At 37.2% G+C, this 19,266-nt stretch overlaps 1 protein-coding gene across 1 annotated transcript in view; it reads left to right on the top strand.

Annotated features, from left to right (window-relative positions):
• LOC127094126 (uncharacterized) overlaps positions 1-18,349 on the top strand; it is a 29,137-nt gene extending 10,788 nt beyond the window's left edge. The window contains exon 9 of the mRNA XM_051032990.1: positions 18,166-18,349. Within this exon, the coding sequence (XP_050888947.1) occupies positions 18,166-18,349 (184 nt within the window). The remainder of the gene's footprint in view (positions 1-18,165) is intronic.
• Positions 18,350-19,266: the final 917 nt, after the last annotated feature.

Here is a 19,266-nt window from a genome sequence, read left to right as displayed (position 1 = left end):
AACTATTTAATCTTACTACCACCATACTTCTCATCTCTAAGGCATTACTTCTGAATGAACCCATCTCACCCCCTTTTCAACTCCCTCATCACCACCTTACTATGACCTATCCTATGACTCTGACCATCTTGAAATCATTGATCTTCCATCTCCAACATTGGCCCAACTCTAAGCCATCGCACTATCTAACCAACCCCCATCTGCATCAAAAACCTCAATTCCTTCCCCATCTGAACATCCAACAGAACCACAATCTGAACCTCAAACAGTATCACCATTTGAACCTCCCACTGAACCTACATCTGAACCCCCTACTACACAAACCTCTGACCCTCCCATTGAAACCACCCTCACATCATCAGAAACCATTCATCCATCATATGTACATGAACCAACCTTTCCTACCCTGGAAGAGTTAGTTGCTTTATTTTCTGAATCGTCAACTACGAAGCTCAGAATGTTGTCTGAACAATCCAGCCTAAATGATAATCCCTCTGAAGTGAGGAATAATTGGAATGGATTTCTCATATGGATGACAACTATGGTCTTCAAGTTAAAAGGACTCTCTGAGCAAGTCATAGATGACTATATCAGAGAGGCTGAGGAGAAGCTATAGGCTTGTCTGGCCAAAGAAGCTGAAGAGAAAGCATGCCAAGAAGCTGAAGAGCAAGCGAGAAAGAAAGCTGGAGCAAAAGTTGTCGCTGAGGCTACTACTATTGTTGAAGCCAAAGCCAAAGCCAAGGCTGACGCTGAGGAAGCAGCACACATTACTGCAGAAGAAGCTGCTAAGGCGAAGTTGCTCTGACTCAAGGGGAATCTTCTAACTCTGATCCTGCTCCTCTTGTGCTGAAGCCTCTGGAGGAATTCTAGAAAGAACAACGGATTGTAAGAGCCAGACTGGATCAACAACACTCTTTCAACTCAAGTATTCAGAAACTCCTAACTCAGCTGCTTCAGAGGATGCCGCCCCCTCCAAACTCTTAGGCACCTTAGGTTTTCTGTTTTTTTGATTTTGTTCTTCTAAGTATTTTAGCTTCTATGTTTCTCCTTCTTTGTATCTGGTTCCTTTATCCAATGAAGTTATTTTTTTGCTCTATTTTGGTTATGTCTTTTTGAGTCTGACAAAAAGGGGGAGAAATAATTGAACAACCTTCTGATGAAATTAATATCTAAGCCTCTTAATGCAATACTTACATCTAAATATATTATGCCATATAAGTTCTTGCAGGAAGTATCTGAGTAAAACATCTGAGAAATAAGCTAAGTAACGTAAAAGGCTCTGGTAAGAAACTCTAAACTTTATAATGTATCAGATTCAGGGGGAGACTGCTTATCTCAGGAGGAGTCACAGTATATCTGACTCTGAAATTACCTTCCCTTAATCGTTATGAAGTATAATTGTTTCATTAACAGTCTGAAGTTTTGTCATCATCAAAAAGGCGGAGATTGTTAGAACAAGATTTTGGTTCTGCAATTTATCTATATGTTTTAACGATAACAAAGGATGAAACATTTTGGTATCCTAATGAAATTCTATAAGTGTACAGGGCTCTAATGATAAATGAATATGATGAAATAACCTCTAACATCACACAAGTCTAGAATAACTGACTCAAAGCTAGAAGTATTCACTCTAACATCTGAAGACTCTGATTTTCTGCATCTGAAGGATCCCACACCTGAAGTCTTTAATGATCACTACATCTGAGGAACGTCAAGTTAAAGATCAATCAAGAACTCCTAAAGAAAACTCATCAGACAACTATATGAAGAATACAAGGTCTAAGTGAAGTATCTGAATTCCGTGCACTCTGATACACGCGAAACAAGTCAGATCAAGACTTAACAACGAAGTATTCCAAAAAGGGTATAAATCTCTATATGGAGAAAATTGAATACTCTCCTAAAACTGCTATGGAAAGGACACCATTTTTAATGTCATTAAGTCCCATTATTGACAAGATATCAGCATCAATGCTACATTCAATGGTATCATCTCCAAGCACTCTAAAAAGGTCCAACTATCATCATACCAGTATACGAAGCTAGTTTACAAGAATTCTGTTCATAAAAAATATAATCATTCACCAATTCTTGTTCTACTTTTTCACACGAGTTGTTGCTCTTAGTGTGAGATTCAATTGTTCTTATTGTTTTCACTTTGCTTACCTAGAAGCACTAAACACTTTCTTGTATTTTTATATTAGTTATTGTAAAGTTCCTCAAGTGACTTGTGAAGTCTGTAGACTTGAGAGGGATAAGAGATCATTGTACTCTTAGATGTTGTTGTAATCTTTCAAGATGATTGGATTAAGTCCTTTTTGAAGGCGAAATCACATTGGTAGGGTGTACTGGAGTAGCTTTGAATTTCAAGCGAACCAGGATAACTTCTGTGTTGTTTATCTTTGATTTGCGTGTGTAGAAACTCCAAAAGTTTTTATTGTCTGTGAAAACAATTCAAACCCCCCTTTCTTGTTTTTCTCTACCTTCAGTTGTATGGTCTGAAACAAGCTCCTAAAGCTTGGTATGATAGACTAAGTAAATTCCCTTTGGAAAATGATTTTACCAGAGAGAAAGTGGACACAACTCTCTTTTGCAAAACCTTTAAGAATGATATTCTGGTTGTGTAAATTTAAGTTGATGATATTATTTTTTGTTCTACTAAAGCTTTTGTGCGAGGATTTTGCCAAGTCAATACGGGCAGAATTTGAAATGAGTCTGATGGGAGAACTCAAGTTCTTTTTGGGAATCCAGATTGATCAAGTTCAGAAGGAACGTACATCCATTAGAGAAAATATACAAGGGAACTTCTGAAGAAGTTTAACTTGTCATAATGCAAGCAAGCAAAGACTCCAATACATCCTATGCGTGTTCTGGAGAAAGAAAAGGTAAGCAGTAAGGTAAATCAGAAGCTATTTAGAGGTAGGATAGGCTCTCCCCTTTATCTAACAACTTCTAGACCTGATATTTGCTCAGTTTATGCTTATGTGCTCGCTTCCAATCAGATCATAGGGAGACTCACTTAACCGTTGTTAAGAGAATCTTTAGGTATATGAAAGGTACTATTAACCTTGGTTTGTTTATAAAAAATCAAGTGAATATAAATTAGTAGGCTATTATGATGCTGACTACGCTGGAGACAAAATAGAAAGGAAAAGTACTTTCGCAAGTTGTCAATTTCTAGGAAACAATCTGATCTCATGGTCCAACAAGAAACAATCAACAATTGTGCTTTCAACAACCGAAGCTGAATATATTACAACTTCTAGATGCAACACTCAGATACTTTAGATGAAGAGTCAACTAGAAGATTATCAAATATTCGAGAGTAACATTCCTATTCTCTGTGATAATACTTTTGCTATTTTTTTTGTCTAAGAATCTTATCCTGCATTCTAGGGCTAAGCATATTGAAATTAAACATCACTTTTTTTGTGACTATGTTCAGAAGGGTATTTTTCACTTAAAATTTATTGATACAAACCATTAATGGGTTGATATCTTTATAAAACCCCTTGCTGAAGATAGATTTGTTTTCATTCTGAAAAGTTTATTTATGGATTTTTGACCATAATGAAAAGATGAATTTCAAAATGATAAGTCTTCAGAACTCTATATAAGGTTCTGACAATTTATTGATTTATTCGTTGATTCAGAAAGGTTCTTATCAGAAGCAATCTTATCGACTGGTCTTCTTGATTCTGAATAGTTATTGCATTAAATGCTTGTCTTGTCATTTGATAGCATGTGGTTCTTAGTGGTAACAGATGTCCCACTTTTACGTTTCCCCCCATGTTTGCTTATTTTTTAACTTTTCTTTATTGTTTATTTTCTATTTAAACCCACTTCACTCACATCTTCACACTACGGTCACAACTACTCCCACACTTTCAAACCTTCAAATACCCTCTCTACAACTGTTCTTCTTCATCTGCAACTTCCGTCAATGGCTGATCAAAAACAACAACAACAACAACAAGCTCAACCTTAATCTCCTTCTCATCCAGTCACCGATAAGAACATTCCTCTCTCCAATGAAGAAATTTGCGGTAGTAATATCCCATCGGAAAACTATCATATCTTCACCAATATCGATCCTCCATAAATCTTGGCATACTACTTGGAAATGTGCATAGAGGATAATATTGATCCATTGGTGGATCCCCTAAATCTACCGGATGACTACTCAGTTGTTCTGTCGCCTCCTCCCCCCAAAACCCTTGGTTTTCAAAATAGTGTTCACACGTATATGTCCTTATTTTGTCTAAGTGTGTTTGTGTTATGTGTGTGTGTGTGTGCAATTTATGTTGTTTAAGTATTATTTCTATTTCTATTATGTTTTTAAGTATTTCCGTTTGTGAAGCATTATTGTATTATTTCTGCCTTCTGACATTTTTTTAATGAAAATCTTATTTTGTTTCTTTCCAATTTATTCTTTATATTTTATCTTTGTCTTTTTTATTTATGACAAAGGGGGAGAAACATATTTAAGGGGAAGCATAATAATTGATTTTGATATACCTATATTCTTAAATAAGAACCCAAACATTTATTAATGTTTCTGATAATAACTACTTTGAAGAATAGTTTGTTAATTGTTTTATGGGGACAAGTTCAAAACAATAGAAGATCTTGAAGTTTTTAAGATCAGAATATAAGTTACCAGTTTTTGAAGAAATAGTCTTCGATCTGAGTCTGAAATACTTCACGCTGCTGTTTGAGAAAGATCTCAAATCAGGAATCAGAACCAAGCATCAAGTCTTCAAGAATTTAAAAACCAAACTCTGAACTTGGCATTAAGATTTGAAGAATTAAAAATTTGGCATTAGGTTATGAGGAAGTGTAAACTCCATGGTAATTAGACTTGGATATCAAGCTTTAAAGAAGGATACTTAATTAGGTTTTGAGAGCTCTTTTTAAAGATATTTTGTCAAAAGTAACCAGGTTCTGAAAGAGAATTTCAAAGATAACCAGCCTCTGAAGCTTCTTCAAAAGAATTCAATTAAGCTTTTGAAGTGAAGTTCATCAGAATGTTAAGCTTGACAACCAGTGCTCTGGATAAGTTCAAGCAACTTTTGAAGATAAAACAAATTCTGATGGAAGATCATTCTGGTACTCGAAAAAGGTTAATCAAGAAAAAACGTTCTTTCATTCTGATTTTATCTTTTTAGGATTATACATCTCAGGGGGAGCTGTGTGCTTCTGTAAGATGCATCCGTATGTGATTACTCTGTACAAAACTATTTATAAAAATACATGTTTTTGTCATCATCAAAAATGGGGAGATTGTTAAAACAAGATTTGGTTATGCATCTATATCTTGAGTTTTGATGATGACAATGTTGTATTTGTGTGAGAATAATTTTGGTACCATAATAGTTTACTATTGTGTAGCTTTAACATCCAGTTCTGATTCTAAGTATATGACATGCAATGTCATCAGTTTCTAAACATTGTGTTCCAAATTCCGCTTATGCGCTAATCATGAGAAGTTCTGAAAGATATCAAGTTGTTGTTGTAATGTTCTTTCTGCTTTTGTGCTGATTCATTCCTGAGAAGTTTTTGAAGACACGTTAGGTTGCTGCTACAATGTTCTCTCCACTTTTGCTTATGGAAATGACTTTGATAAGTCAAGTTTCTAAAGAATGGCAAGCTTCTGAAGTAATGTTACTTAGCTGAAGATTCTGAAGATCTCAAGCCAGACGTTTAGGTTATCAAGGTTCTGATTACAGACTCTGAAGACTCTGAAGATTTTGAAGATACTGAAGATCTCAAGTGAGAATGATGGTGTTGTCAAGGTTCTGACCGAAGATTCTAAAATTTCTGAATCCAACTTTATGTTTCTTCATTTCATGCTTCGTCAACTTTCATCAGAAGTCAATGAACTTGAAGATAATATCAAATGAGTACGTGATCAAATAGTACATAGTACAAAGGCAGTACTATACATCACGCATGTTACTAAACTTGTGGGCGAAGGAAAGTACACAATATCACTCCTTTCACAATCCAATAGTGGACAACCGATCTATTTGGTTTCCCCATTTTCTCCTCCAACTGTCTTCTTCTAATGCAATATAAGTAAGACTTGGAGACTTGAAGAAAAAAAAAGAGAATACTGAAGCGCTACAACAATTTGACAAGTCTATTTCTTTGTGAAAAGCTATCAAGTTTGTATACAACTTTTCTTTAAGTGTGTAATTAATTTTATGTAAAATCTGCTTGTGTAGAATTAACTTGTAACACACAAACTATTATTCAAACTGTTTGTTTGATTCATTAAGGAGACTAGGGTATAGTTAGATCCTTGGGAAGACAAAGAAGGGTATTCTTTATGATTCCTTAAGGAGACTAGGGTATAGTCGGATCTTTGAGAAGACAAAGAAGGTTATTCTTTGTGATTATTGTAATCAGTTGAATATAGTGGATTAAGTCTTTGTGTATAAGGAGAAATCACCTTAGCGGGTGGACTGGAGTAGCTTTGAGTTTCAAGCGAACCAGGATAAAAATACTTGTGTTTTTATCTCTTTGTTATTAACATTTAAGTGATGTTTTTGAGTTGGTAAAAAGCTTTTGTTTTTACAAAAACCCAATTCAAACCCCTCCGCACTCCCCCCCCCCCCCCCCCATTTCTTGCGTTTTTCACACCTTCATAGTAGACTCATACATGGGATTAGGGTTTGAAAAATTTCATACATACTCTCCATACCACTGGAGTACCCGAGTCAAAGAGTGAAATAATTGAGTGAGAAACATGTATGTGTCTGCATCCAATCTTTTTCATTAGTCTTTTGTTTCCTTAAACGGAACATGAAATTTTACTTTTGCTTTGTTTAATATAATTTATTGTATTTACCTTATCATTTATCACAACCTGACTTCATTTAAAGTCTTTTTTTACGATGTTATCGTTCACGCGACGACTGTATTCAATTCACACAAATCATTTGCACAAATTTCTTTGGATATTTTTTGAGTTAATCTCACATGCTTTACGAACTCATGACTATTTACCAAAAACACCGGTAAATAAATTGGCACACCCAGTGAGGCCCTTTTGTGCGAATGTTTTTGCAGAAAAGAGGTGTCTTACGTTATCTTCTTTGTAGTGTTTCTCCATTTGTGAGGTCTTTTGTTGTATGCACTTGAGGAGTGGTAAGTGAATTTCTGAAATGTCTCGTAAAAACCAAACCCCTTCCCAGAGTAATACTCCAAACCCAGGAGGACAACTAACGGTTACTAGTGTCAATGGTTCTGTGGCTACAACCTCCATTAAGGAAATACCCACCATCATAAGCCAAGTAGTGGTGTATTCCATGCCTCCAGATGTGTGGGTTTCATCACCATAAGCGTCAAGCGCACCAACCTTTTCTAGGGAATTATGGAACTTAGGAGACCACATGCCTTCTTATCTAGGTTTTTTGCTACCTTAGAAGGAACAACTATATGGCATGCCAACTACAATGATGGAAAGCCTGAACCCTAGTATATCAATATATTCAGGAAACACAATGGCAACTTCATCGCCCTTTAATTTGTATTTGGCTTCAGCGTCCACTATGGGCAACTTTGGCCAACTAGGAATCACCAGGAGGTATGAGGTATTTTCCTCCCCAGGGTGCTTTGTCTTTGACCAATTCTCTTCAGGTCATGAGACAGTTAATGGATGAAAGCAACCATGATATAGTCACAATGATTACGCAACAGACATGGAACATGTTTATCCCAATTATAGAAAACATAAATAGGAGTTATCAACAATTAACCCACCAAATGGGTAGGATTGCTGATTTTTTCGGCGTGTCACCAACGCCACCGACTCTAGTGCCTAACATTCCTCAGGGGGATAATCACATATAAAATATAGTTATCGAACACTCTCAAGGGCCAAAAGGCCTCGATATGGCCCTAGTTCAACGAAACCAAGATGTCGACCAAGTCCTTAGACAAGCCGAAAAGAAAATGCAAGGGTACATGATAATATCACTAATGTCGTCGAACACATTTTGGTCCAAAATGGCCTCAACGTAGGCCTTCCCAGACCAAACTATATATCCAGATTGTCTAAGTATGTAAGGTGAATTGAATTTCCTAGGGGATGGAAAGTCCCAAAGTTCACCAAGTTTACCGATGATACTAATGAATCCACCATCAAACACATCGCCCGGTACCAAACTGAGGTTGGTGATTTAGCGAACAATGAGAATCTGAAAATCAAGTATTTTCTGAACTCATTGAATAAGAACGTTGTGCATGGTTCACCATCATTCCCCTAAATTCCATCTTTACTTAGTCCCAATTAGAAAGGGAATCCCACAAGAAATTATACACAGGACAATGTAAGATTAGTCTCAAGGAATTGGCCAGTGTAAGTCGAAAGATGGCTGAGAGTATTGATGATTATCTCAATAGGTTTAGAACCTTGAAAGCGAGATATTTTTGAAGGTGAGAAAAACAAGAAAGAGGGGTTTGAATTGTTTGGAAAATAAGCGCTTTTTCAAAATGAAAATCACACAAGGATTTTTATACTGGTTCGCTTATAACACAAAGCTACTCCAGTCCACCCGGCCAAGGTGATTTCGCCTTCAACAAGGACTTAATCCACTAATCTTGAAAGATTGATTACAAACAACGTCTAAGAGAAAAATCTCTTAGTCCTCTCAAGTATACAGACTACACAGAGTCACTTGAGGAAATACAACAAAGATAAAAGCTTATGTAATCTAGAGTGCTTCTAAGATAAGCAAATATTACAACAGTAAGAACAAAAAGTGTTTCACGTTTCAAGCAAAAGCTTCGTGAAGATTTAGAGAGCAAGAGTGTTTTCTTGAGCGTTGATGTTTCAGTATAATTTTTGCTTGTATATGTTGTACACTGAATGTTGATTTTCAGTCCTTTATATAGAAGAGAAGGATCCGTTGAAAAATCATGGCAGATAATAACTCTTGAATAATAATTAGTGCCATATCTTATGTTGCTTGTTGTCAAAGCAACTTTCACTTCTTGAATGACTACTTACCACAAATAGTTCCTTATCATTTGTATTTTTGGAGTTAACGTCTCTTCCTGTATTAGGAAATCCATTTCCATAACTTTATTTGAAGTTAACGTTACTCTTCCTTATTTAGCAATTCCATAATCAGAGTCTTCATGTTTCTGGAGATCTTGGAATCTGCTATCTAGCTTCTGATGTTGATCTTTTGAGTTCTGATGATTTCTTCAGATAGCGCCAAGAGCTTCTGAAGTTTGACATACTGTTGTTCAGAATCAGAATTTCTAGAGCGTACTTCTTGTTCAGATGCTTCTGATATTTTGCTGTTTTGCTCAGAGTTAGACTTTCTTGAACGTGTTTCTACTTCAGATGCTTCTTATCTTCTGATAATTTGTATCTGATCTGGTTCTGTATCTGATGACATCATCAGATCTCTTCCTTCTTTCTTTAGAACCCTGCACACTTAGAAACTTTTCGTTAGGGTGCCATTTTTGGTTTCATCCTTTGTTATCATCAAAATCATGGAATCTGTTGTAGAACAATTTTTGTTCTTACAATCTCCCCCTTTTTGATGATGACAAAACAATCTTAATTAGCAGATGAAACATATGAAATATCAGATCAGATAGACAAGAGCTCCCCCTGAGATAGTGCTAGGGAGTTCAGAAGTTCTTACCAGAGCTTCTAAGTAAAGAGGTTTCTTGATACCTTCTGCAATTTCTTAAGTCCAGGTTAGATAAATTTATTTTTAAGAAAAATATGTTGCAGAATGCTTAAGGTATTTAGACAATATTTTCATCAGAGCTATTAATGACTTCTCCCCCTTTTTGTCAGAATCAAAAAGACATAGCAAAAAATAAATAATTGAAGAAAAAACATTGTATTTAGATAAAAAGCAACAGAGGCAAAAAGAACAAGTTAACATCAGAAACAGAGAAATCAGAGCAACAAGCAATAAGTCCTAAGTGCCTAGGGGTTCGGAGGCGGAGGCATTCTCTGTAGCAACATAGCCAGCATGTTCTGAATGTTGTCGTTGACAGTGTCTTGTTTATCCATTCTGGCACGGAGTTCATTCTGATCTTGCTTAAGTTCTTTCAGCGTCTGGAGAACCATAGGGATAACAGAAGAAGAAGACTCCCCCTGAGTCAGAGCCTGCTGTGCTTCAGCAGCAGCCTGTGCTTCAGCAGCAGCTTGTGCTTCAGCTTCGGCAGCAGCAGCAGCATCAGCCAGAGCTTTAGCTTCAGCTTCCTTTATCCTTAGAATTTCAGCTTCTCTTGCTCTTTCTTCCTCCAGCCTTCTAGCCTCTTCTTCAGCTTCTCTTGCTAATCTCTCTTCTTCCAGCCTTCTGGCTTCAGCTTCTCTTGCAAGTCCTTCCTGGAGTCTTGCCTCAGCGTCTCTGATGTAGCCATTTATGACTTGTTCAGAGATGTGCTTCAGTCTAAAAGCCTCAGAGGTCATCCAGCCAATGACTCTGTTCCAGTGTGTCCTTACAGAGTCAGGATCATCACTGACTTCAGAGTTAGTGGTCAGAGACTTGACCTTTTGTACTGAAGCCCCTGCGACCAGCATTATGGCTTCCTCAAGGGTAGGTACAGAAAGGTTTGGTTCAGAGGTTTGAGGTGAAGAAATTGGAGGGCTGAGATTTAATGTGAGAGGTTCAGATTCTGCTTCAGGTTGAGGTTCAGATCTTTGGGGTGAAGCGTAAAGAGGGTTTAAGTCTAAAGGTTCAGTTTCAGGTTCAGGTTCAGGTTCAGCGGAGGTGTTTGGAGGGGTGATATCAGAGGTGTGGAGGTCAGAGGGTTGAGTTTCAGAAGGTTGGTCTTCAGAAGTAATGTTGGTTGTTTGTTCTGGTGGAGGTGAAGTTGCTTCAGATTGTGTTTGTGTTGGTTGTTGTGAAGCAAGGTTTTGAGCCTGAATTTGGGCTAAGGTTGGAGAGTCAGGGTCAGAGTATTCTTGGTCAGAGGAGAGGTCAAGATATGGAGGTGATTCTGGGGCTGAAGATGATGAAGAGGAAGTGGTAGAGATTATGTGGGGTGCACGGTCAAGAACATGGGGTTCCTTGTAAACTGGGGTGATGGAGACTCCTGTAACAGTTGGAGTTGGAATGCTTGAAGTTTGAGCAGTTGAGCTTGATTCCATTTGTTGAGAAAAGTTGAAAACTTGTTGTTGTTGAGCATCCATGGTTGAAGAAGAAGATGAAGATTGATGAAGATGAAGTGTTTGTAGAAATGCTTCAGAGAGGGTTTAGAAAGGGTTTGAGAGTGAGTGAGAGTGATAAGTGTGTGAAATGTGAGAAAAGTGTTTAAATACCCTAAGTTAAAACACATGCAAAACGACACATCATTCAACGTTAGCACAAATTTCAAGTTAGCACGCTTGGGGGAGAAATGATTAAGGCTAATTAATGAATGTCTAATCCCAACAGTACGCACACTGCTCGAGGAGATCTCAAACGTTTCACCTTTGATCTTCTTCTGGACAGCTGTCTAGAAGTTCTAGGGTTAGACGCTAAGTGCTCCACGTGTTGATATATCTGATCTTCAGGAATACCAAAGGATTGGTTCCTGGAGATTTCTAACTCAGATATCTTCTTAACTGGTAGAAGTATCAGAGTCAGAGGCAGAAATACATTTGTTTACATCAGAGTCTCATTTTACATTCTCAGAGGCACAATTCATTCAGGACAATTTTGAATGTTCAGATTTTTTAAGATAAAAAGAAATCTATCTTCAGCTAGAGGCTTAGTAAAGATATCTGCCCATTGATGATCTGTATCAATGAACTTCAATGTTACTATCCCTTTCTGAACATAGTCTCTGATAAAATGATGTTTTATTTCAATGTGTTTGGCTCTGGAATGTAGAATGGGATTCTTACTTAGACAAATAGCAGCAGTATTATCACAAAAGATAGGAATGTTACTCTCAAAGATTTGCAGATCTTCTAACTGATGCTTCATCCAGAGCATCTGAGTTGTGCACAGTGATGCTGAGATGTATTCTGCTTCTGCAGTTGATAGAGCAATTGTTGACTGTCTTTTGCTAGCCCAGGATATCAGATTGTTTCCCAGAAGCTGGCAATTTCCAGAAGTGCTTTTTCGTTCTATTCTATCTCCTGCATAATCTGCATCACAGTAACCCGAGAGTCTATACTCTGATGTTTTCTCATACATCAGGCCCAGGTTAGGAGTTCCTTTCAGATACTTGAGAATTCTCTTAACTGCTGTTAAATGAGATTCTCTAGGATCTGATTGGAATCTGGCACAGAGACAGACGCTAAAAAGAATATCAGGACGAGTAGCAGTCAGATAGAGAAGAGAGCCTATCATACCTCGATAGAGCTTCTGACAAACCTTTGTGCTTACTTCTTCCTTTTCAAGAATGCATGTTGGATGCATGGGAGTTTTTGCAGAGTTGCAGTCAGCCATGTCAAATTTCTTCAGAACATCTTTAATATATTTGCTTTGATGAACATATGTAACTTCTGAAGTTTGGTTAATTTGAATTCCTAGAAAGAACTTTAGTTCTTGCATTAAGCTCATTTCAAATTCTGCCTGCATTAACTTAGAGAATTCTTGACAAACAAAGGCGTTAACTGAACCAAAAATAATATCATCAACGTATATCTGGCATATCATAAGATCATTGTTAAGGTTCTTACAGAAAAGTGTGGAGTCAACTTTCCCTCTGATAAAATTGTGTTCCAGAAGAAAATTGCTTAAACGTTCATACCAAGCTCTGGGAGCTTGTTTAAGTCCATATAGAGATTTTTTAAGTTTAAAAACATGTTCTGGAAAGTTTGGATTTTCAAAACCTGGAGGTTGGTTGACATACACTTCTTCTGATATATAACCATTAAGGAATGCACTCTTGACATCCATTTGATATAATTTAATAGAATGGTTAATAGCAAAAGATACAAGAAGACGAATAGATTCTAATCTTGCGACTGGAGCAAAAGTTTCATTATAATCAATACCTTCTTGTTGACTATAACCTTGAGCTACCAGTCGAGCTTTGTTTCTGACGACTTCTCCTTTCTCATTCAGCTTGTTTCTGAATACCCATTTGGTTCCAATAACGTGAGTGCCTCTGGGCTTTGGAACAAGATCCCAGACATCATTCTTTGTGAATTGATCTAATTCTTCTTGCATGGCTGAAACCCAGTCGTTATCTTGAAGTGCTTCATCACAGGACGTAGGCTCAATCAGAGACACTAGTCCCAGAGGAGTATCTTCAGAGGTCCTGAAGGTAGATCTGGTTCTAACAGGTTCGTCTTTGTTTCCCAGAATCAAATCTTCAGATACATTGATACGACTTTTAACTTTCTTTGGGATTTCTGGGGATTTAATTTCTTCAGAGTTCTGAGTGACAGTTGCTTCTGGAGTTTTATCATATCCTGCAAGAGTGATTTCTAAATCTGCAAAATTTTCAACTAGCTTTGACTTTTCAGGGTCAAGCTTATCATCAAATCTGACATGAATTGATTCTTCCACAATTTTGGTTTCTGTGTTGTATACTCTGTAGCCCTTAGAGCGTTCTGAGTATCCTAACATAATACCTTTCTGTGCTTTGGAATCAAACTTGTTCAGATGTTCTTTAGTGTTTAAGATAAAGCAAGAACATCCAAAAGGATGAAAATATGAAATGTTTGGTTTTCTTCCTTTACACAGTTCATAGGGAGTCTTTTCCAGAATAGGTCTTATAGAGATTCTATTCTGAATGTAACACGCTGTATTTACAGCTTCTGCCCAAAAATGCTTTGCCACATTAGTTTCATTGATCATGGTTCTGGCCATCTCTTGGAGTGTCCTATTCTTCCTCTCTACAACTCCATTTTGTTGTGGAGTTCTAGGGCAGGAGAAATCATGGGATATTCCATTAGAGTCAAATAATTCTTCAAAATCTTTGTTTTCAAATTCTCCACCATGATCACTTCTGACTCTAACAATTTTAGCATCAAATTCTTTTTGCACTTTGGAGCAGAAACTAGTGAATACAGAGTGAGACTCACTCTTGTGCTTTAGGAATTTCACCCATGTCCAGCGACTGTAATCATCAACAATGACTAGTCCATACTTTTTTCCATTGACTGATGCTGTTTTCACAGGACCAAATAAGTCAATGTGGAGAAGTTCCAGAGGCTTAGAGGTAGAAACAACATTTTTCTTTTTAAAGGATGTTTTTGAAAATTTTCCTTTCTGACATGCTTCACACAGAGCATCTGAAGAAAACTTCAGTTTAGGTAGGCCTCTGACTAACTCGAGTTTATTTAGCTGAGAAAGTTTCCTCATGCTAATGTGGCCCAAGCGTCTATGCCATATCCATTGCTCTTTGTGAACAGACATCAGACATTTACCATTTTGTTCTTTTAAATCAGAAAGATTAATTTTATAAATGTTGTTTTTCCTCTTGCCTATGAAAAGGACAGAGCCATCATTCTGATTAATGGCTTTACATGTTTTTTGATTAAAGATTACATCATAACCGTTATCACTTAATTGACTTATGGATAACAAGTTATGCATCAATCCTTCTACGTAAAGGACATCAGATATAGAGGGAAGAGTACCATTACCAATAGTTCCGGAGCCTCTGATCCTTCCTTTCTGATCTCCTCCAAAGCCTACAAATCCAGCGTCTTTAAGTTCCAGACTTTGGAACATAGACTTTCTTCCCGTCATGTGTCGCGAGCATCCAGAGTCCAGGTACCATGACTGGTGTCTGAACTTTGCTGCATAGGATATCTGCAACATAGACAATCTTATCCTTTGGTACCCAGAATCTCTTGGGTCCTTTTTGATTAGTCTTCCCAGAGTTTCTTATAACTTTGGGTTTTCTAGCATTTTCAAATTTTTGTTCTTGTGTGTGTGTATAGTGATATGAAAATGGAGATTTAAGTTGGTCACTAGAAGAAGTTTTAACTTCCTTAGGATCATACCCAATTCCCTTTTTATTGTTCTGACTGACTCCATAAATCATGGATGCCATAATACTCCTACCTATTCCATTTTTCAGAAATTCTTGAAAGGCTTCTTCGTATTCAAGAATTATTTTATTTGAAGTTTGTGGTGCTTGAGACAACGCTTCTTCTAATTCTAAGCTTTTTCTTTTTGCTCCATCTCTTTCTAATGTTAAAGATCTGATTGTATCTTCTCGTGCTAGAATTGTCATCTCAAGCTTGCCACATTCTTCAAATTTTGCTTTAAAACAGCCTTTTATGTTTTTAAGCTTTTGTTTTAATTTCTGATATGAGCTAAGAGTTTCTGACAAGCATGATTCTAGATCAGATCGAGAGAGTTCAGAAAATACCTCTTCAGATTCTTCATCTGAGCTGCTCCTGGATGTGGTAGCCATAAGTGCCACGTTGGCCTTTTCATCAGAGTCAGATTCTGATGACCCAGATTCACTATCATCCCAGGTAGCCATTAATCCTTTCTTTGTCCTGAAGGTATTTTTCTTGAAACTTTCTTTTCTAGGATTGTCTTTCTTTAGCTTGGGGCATTCATTCTTGTAGTGACCTGTTTCTTTACATTCATAACAAGTAATATCTTTGTTAGTTTTACCTTTGAAGGTTGATTCTGATCGATCCCCTCTGGGTCTTGATCTTCTGAAGTTGTTGTTTCTCTTTTTCCAGAGTTTTTTAACTCTTCTGGTCAGGAGGGACAATTCTTCTTCATCATCAGAATCTTCTGGTTCAGAGTCATCAGTATCTTCAGTTTCTGCCTGGAGAGCTTTGGTTCTGTCAGGTTTGCGTCTTTCATATCTGGACTTTAATGCTACGGACTTGTTCCTTTTCTGAGGCTCATCTTCCTCTAGTTCTATCTCATGGCTTCTGAGGGAACTGACAAGTTCTTCAAGACTTATATTGTTCAGATCCTTTGACAGCTTCAGAGCAGTAACCATGGGTCTCCATTTCTTTGGCAGACTTCTGACTATCTTTTTGACATGGTCTGCAGTTGTGTATCCTTTGTCTAGAACCTTGATACCTGCAATCAGAGTTTGGAATCTAGAGAACATTGCCTCTATGGCTTCATCATCCTCCATTTTGAAGGCTTCATATTTCTGGATAAGCGCCAGAGCCTTTGTCTCTTTGACCTGAGAGTTTCCTTCATGAGTCATCCTCAGAGAGTCAAGTATGTCTTTGGCTGTTTCTCTGTTGGTGATCTTTTCATACTCGTTGTAAGATATAGCATTGAGGAGTATGGTTCTGGCCTTGTGATGATTCTTGAAAACTCGCTTCTGATCATCTGACATTTTACTTCTGGGAACTTCAGCTCCATCCTCTATGACAGGAGGTTTGTATCCATCTGTGACAATGTCCCAGAGATCAGCATCATAGCCTAGAAAGAAACTTTCGATTCTATCTTTCCAGTAATCAAATTTCTCTCCATCAAAGACAGGAGGCTTAGCATTGTAACTATCCTTTTCATTTGTGTGGGCCATAGTTTTTCTCGTTCTGGATCTCTCTACACTGTTAAGTGTTTGATTAGAAAATCAATAACAGAGCCGGAGCTCTGATACCAATTGAAGGTGAGAAAAACAAGAAAGGGGGGTTTGAATTGTTTGGAAAATAAGCGCTTTTTCAAAATGAAAATCACACAAGGATTTTTATACTGGTTCGCTTATAACACAAAGCTACTCCAGTCCACCCGGCCAAGGTGATTTCGCCTTCAACAAGGACTTAATCCACTAATCTTGAAAGATTGATTACAAACAACGTCTAAGAGAAAAATCTCTTAGTCCTCTCAAGTATACAGACTACACAGAGTCACTTGAGGAAATACAACAAAGATAAAAGCTTATGTAATCTAGAGTGCTTCTAAGATAAGCAAATATTACAACAGTAAGAACAAAAAGTGTTTCACGTTTCAAGCAAAAGCTTCGTGAAGATTTAGAGAGCAAGAGTGTTTTCTTGAGCGTTGATGTTTCAGTATAATTTTTGCTTGTATATGTTGTACACTGAATGTTGATTTTCAGTCCTTTATATAGAAGAGAAGGATCCGTTGAAAAATCATGGCAGATAATAACTCTTGAATAATAATTAGTGCCATATCTTATGTTGCTTGTTGTCAAAGCAACTTTCACTTCTTGAATGACTACTTACCACAAATAGTTCCTTATCATTTGTATTTTTGGAGTTAACGTCTCTTCCTGTATTAGGAAATCCATTTCCATAACTTTATTTGAAGTTAACGTTACTTTTCCTTATTTAGCAATTCCATAATCAGAGTCTTCATGTTTCTGGAGATCTTGGAATCTGCTATCTAGCTTCTGATGTTGATCTTTTGAGTTCTGATGATTTCTTCAGATAGCGCCAAGAGCTTCTGAAGTTTGACATACTGTTGTTCAGAATCAGAATTTCTAGAGCGTACTTCTTGTTCAGATGCTTCTGATATTTTGCTGTTTTGCTCAGAGTTAGACTTTCTTGAACGTGTTTCTACTTCAGATGCTTCTTATCTTCTGATAATTTGTATCTGATCTGGTTCTGTATCTGATGACATCATCAGATCTCTTCCTTCTTTCTTTAGAACCCTGCACACTTAGAAACTTTTCGTTAGGGTGCCATTTTTGGTTTCATCCTTTGTTATCATCAAAATCATGGAATCTGTTGTAGAACAATTTTTGTTCTTACAATTTTACGCTAGTGCCAGAACATGAGTTAGTCGAACTGGCAACAAAGGGTTTTGACTACTCCATTAGGAAGAAATTAGACACCCAATACTTAAGAGACATGGACCAGTTGACCGATAGAGTTCGACAAGTCAAATTATTGAAGACTGAGAAAGCTAGAACCTCCAATTTTAGTAAAAAGAAGGTGGTTTATGTCGAAGTCGATAACATAGGGAATTCATTTGAATCAGAGTATAAGAATATGGAAAAAAAATGAGGTTAATGTGGCATAACTAAAGCCAGCGCCTCCTTACACATGCAAGTTGCTAAAACCCTCAAACGGGAAGAATCCTGTCGAGTCCAAAAATGAAAAATTCATTGTTAGAACATATACCTTCGATGTTACTAATTGTGATAAAATATTTGATCTATTGGTTGTTGATAGAAAGATTGTTGTTCCTAAAGGGGCTAAGGTCCCACCATTATAACAAAGGAAGAAAAAAGGTTTTTGTAAATTCCATAATTTTTGGGTCAAAAAACTTCTCAATGTGTACTTTTCAGGGATCCGGTGCAAAAAGCTCTCAAGGATGGAAGACTTGAGTTTGTTGATAAGCAGAAACCACAACTAGAAAAGGACGTTGAGACAAAGGTTGAAGCTCTCTTTATTGAGCCAGTAGACATCATGGTAGTCGACATTGTCGATGAAGCTGGCGCTAAAGACATCAAAGCAAGCTATGAAGATTGAGAAGGTCAACCTCAAAGCTGAAGAAGAATTGGTCAAAATTTTGAATCATTGCATGTTGAAAGATCCAAAAGTGATGTTGTGTCATAGGTGCAACTCTTTGTTTAACAAAGAAACTACTAAAGAGATGGAGAGGATAAATCCTTACCAAGCTAAAAGAAATTTCTGATAGGGTAAGCCCAAAGAACTTTTCTCCAGAAAAGGAAAAGGTCTAACAAAATTCCAAGGTAGGACTTATGTCCCCTATGTAGATGTCTCCTAAAGAATGGTTACACCCTGATAGGAAATTGAGAATTGACAGGGGGAAATGGAAAGTATTCAATGTTGGTTCTGGTTCCCCATACAGAGATAAATCTAAAGTTTCAAAGAAGTACTCTTATGTCTTGTAGAACTACATGGGAAAAAACCCCATGACGAGGACTCGATGGAGGAGACACCGAAGAAATAAGAAAGTTGCACGAGAGGCTGGAAGCTCCAACGGAAGTGATAACATCCAAACTGTCGATAAAGGCCAATATAGCCGACGACCTATTAAGCTATGCTTGTTTCCCCCTCTGACGCCAATAAAAGAGGAGAAAGTAACAAAGGATAAAACAGTTGAAGACGTTGAAATGGAGACATACATCTTCGACTCAAGAACTAAACTGGAATTAGATATCATTTGCAATATGATATATGTTTTTCCTTTAGATTACTACACGGTCACAAAAGTGATTGAGGAAGAAGGTCTTAATGAAGAGCTAGCTACCCACAAACCTATGTGTTACTACATAATGAATTAAGGTCCAGTTAATGAAGATTGCACCATTTTTGAAAGGCCAAACATGACCATGCAACAGCGCCTGAAGCCTTTGTATATAAGGGCCAAGGTAACTGGCGTAGGGATCAAAAAAATTGATCGATTATGGATTGTGTGTCAA

The sequence above is a fragment of the Lathyrus oleraceus genome, chromosome 6, assembly GCF_024323335.1.
Source record: "Lathyrus oleraceus cultivar Zhongwan6 chromosome 6, CAAS_Psat_ZW6_1.0, whole genome shotgun sequence".
In the NCBI taxonomy this organism is placed as follows: domain Eukaryota; kingdom Viridiplantae; phylum Streptophyta; class Magnoliopsida; order Fabales; family Fabaceae; genus Lathyrus; species Lathyrus oleraceus.
Note: the sequence above shows the minus strand (reverse complement) of the source record. Positions and strands in the feature narration are given on the sequence as shown.